At 37.1% G+C, this 2,548-nt stretch overlaps 1 protein-coding gene across 1 annotated transcript; it reads right to left on the reverse strand.

Moving 5' to 3' along the window:
* On the reverse strand, positions 1 to 2,548 carry LOC117982173 (prothoracicotropic hormone-like). Its single transcript, XM_034968473.2, has 4 exons — positions 2,206 to 2,548; positions 1,706 to 1,753; positions 437 to 553; positions 1 to 245 (listed from the first exon to the last, which is right to left on the reverse strand). The coding sequence occupies exons 1-4, from the start codon at positions 2,500 to 2,502 to the stop codon at positions 93 to 95; spliced, it is 615 nt and encodes a 204-aa protein (XP_034824364.2). The 5' UTR covers positions 2,503 to 2,548; the 3' UTR covers positions 1 to 92.

Raw genomic sequence — 2,548 nt, forward strand, 5'->3', positions numbered from 1 at the left:
GCTTTTATGAAAAATTTATTAAACTAGAGATGTAGGTAGTATCATAAAAGGTCTAAAATATTTTTCCTTCCGTTAAAAGTCATTTTTGAATTTTAGCTTCTACCATCATAATTTCTTAGGCATAAACAAGCAACTATAACGGGTTTCTTAATCGCCACCCAGTGCTTTGGGAAGTCTTCTGGTAACTCCTCTTCAAATAATTCATCGGTTTGCATTAACTTCCTATTTCTTTTTAATACCGTTATCTGTAAAGGTTTAGATAATATTATTATGATATCGACACTTTCGAATCACATTTGCTTACTGTGAGCTGAAAATCCACGTTAAGTAACATGCTTATAAGTGTTGTCATTCATTTACATTGATACACTATATAGGTATAACACTAGTCTTTACTCAAATTCAATTTTGGGCCCGACTTGTTCGACTTACGTACATTATGTAATCGCGGATGGCATTTGTATGGATTAGGACACAGGCTAGCATCGCACACTCTAGTTTCAACAGAGCTCGGGAAATGGTCAGCGCCAGCGTCCAGAGACATAGGTTCTTTCTAAAAACAGAGACATAGATAATTTTTAAATAGGTACATATTAAAAATTGCAGGATTCGAACCTGTGTCTCTATGGGAATCTTATTACGTGTAGGTGAATCATAATGTTCTTGCAACCGTAATACCAAAGCCGTAAGTGGAGGGCAAAGTTTGAGACCTGTTGAAATTTCCATGATTAAAACAAAATACGCAGGAATTAGGAGACTCAAGTCAAAGGCTGATCCGCTATTACAAAGCATATAAGGCTTAGTTTGAGTTGTTACCAAAAAGAGGCTGCGCCTTACTTTCGTCAGTATAAACTTTAGAGTCTACTTTTTACCTAAGCTATTATACTGATTGCGATCAATTTGCTGTTACCCGTTGTGGAGATCCGTCCTCCATTTCCGAAACTGTACATCAAATCTTCACCAAATTTACATGGTATCAACCTGACCTTTGTAAAAAGAAAGGAATTGTGAAAATCGGTTCAAACTTGACGGAGTTGTGGAGTAAAATCGATAAAAAATTTGATCCTTTATCCCGAAGAATTTCTAATTTTTCGGAATAAAAACTACCCTATATGTTAACCCGGTGTAGGTATCAGCTACCACTATATCTTTCATTTAAATCTGTTCAGTAGTTTTAGCGTGATGCTCTTACAGACAGCCAGACAACAATTCCAAAAAAAATGTTTTGGGGTCTATATCGATAATAATGATTCCTCAAATTAAAATTTTCAAAGTATATCGTACAGAAGTCGTCCAATTACAGTTTTATTATAAGTAGACTAGCTTATGCTCGCGACTTCGTCCGCGTGGACTACACAAATTTCACCCCTATTTCACACCCTCAGGGATTGAATTTTCAAAAATCCTTTCTTAGCGGATGCCTACGTCATAATAGCTATCTGCATGCCCAGCTCGATCCGTCCAGTAGTTTGAGCTGTGCGTTGATAGATCAGTCAGTCAGTCACCTTTTCCTTTTATATATTTAGATATATCTAGATAGATTTTTGATAGATTTGTTTGGAAGAAATAGTATTCCTTGACTCCCTTCGACGTATATTCAGGAAAGATTTTGAGAAATCCCAGCGTGATCTTAAAAAAATGTAAATCCTCGCGGATGAAGTCGCGGGAATAAGCTAATTATTAAATAACATTTCAGTCTACTAACCGTTTCTAGTTCGCATCTGCAAGGTACTTCGTTTACGGGACCAACCTGCTGTGATAAATTAGTAATCATTATTTTTAATTTAGGAAAGCATGTGGACGATTACTTAAAAGTAAGGCCGCGCTCACATGCGTGTTCGTACGAAATTTGGATGTACGAATGTGCAAGCACGATCCCGATACGATCTTTCAAATCCTGTGAGTGCTCAATGCTCATACGTACGACTCCTTGAGCGCTCCTACTTACCATACCGTACTGTACTGTATACCAATTACGAGTATATTTAAATGTTTTTGGCATTACACGTTTAAAGTAAGAGGTTCTTTACATGGTCGTTGTATCTTTTCCCATTTTCCTCAAAACTACTGGGCCGATTTTAAAGCAATTTTTCGCATTACGTAGGTACCAAAATAAAGTTCTGTCATTTACGGTTAAACAAGAGGAATGACTGACGTCGGTTTCTTAAATTTCCAATTTTTCACTTGTACCTATTCTAAACTCACATTGATTTTTTCCACTTTGATATTTCCTCTTTTCCTGGTACGTGTTTCAACAGAATTGTCCAGCAGTATAATATCATTTCTAATCATATTAGCATAGTCCACTATAAGGGCGGGTAGTTCTTCAGGGTTTGGGTCGTTTACATACGTCATTCCTATTTTTTTCGTATCCATGTCGTTATTCAGAGCTCTCTGTAAAACGTAGTTTTGTCTCATGCGCGTCCGTTGATTCTCGACCATAAATTCGTCCACATTGGACGATTTCTTGAAAGCCAGGATTGGAGCCAACAGTAATTGCATGGTGAGCAGTGCCGCTGTACATGTTGGTAGTAGAACAAGAGACAAC

Source organism: Maniola hyperantus, chromosome 5 (genome assembly GCF_902806685.2).
Source record: "Maniola hyperantus chromosome 5, iAphHyp1.2, whole genome shotgun sequence".
In the NCBI taxonomy this organism is placed as follows: Eukaryota; Metazoa; Arthropoda; class Insecta; order Lepidoptera; family Nymphalidae; genus Maniola; species Maniola hyperantus.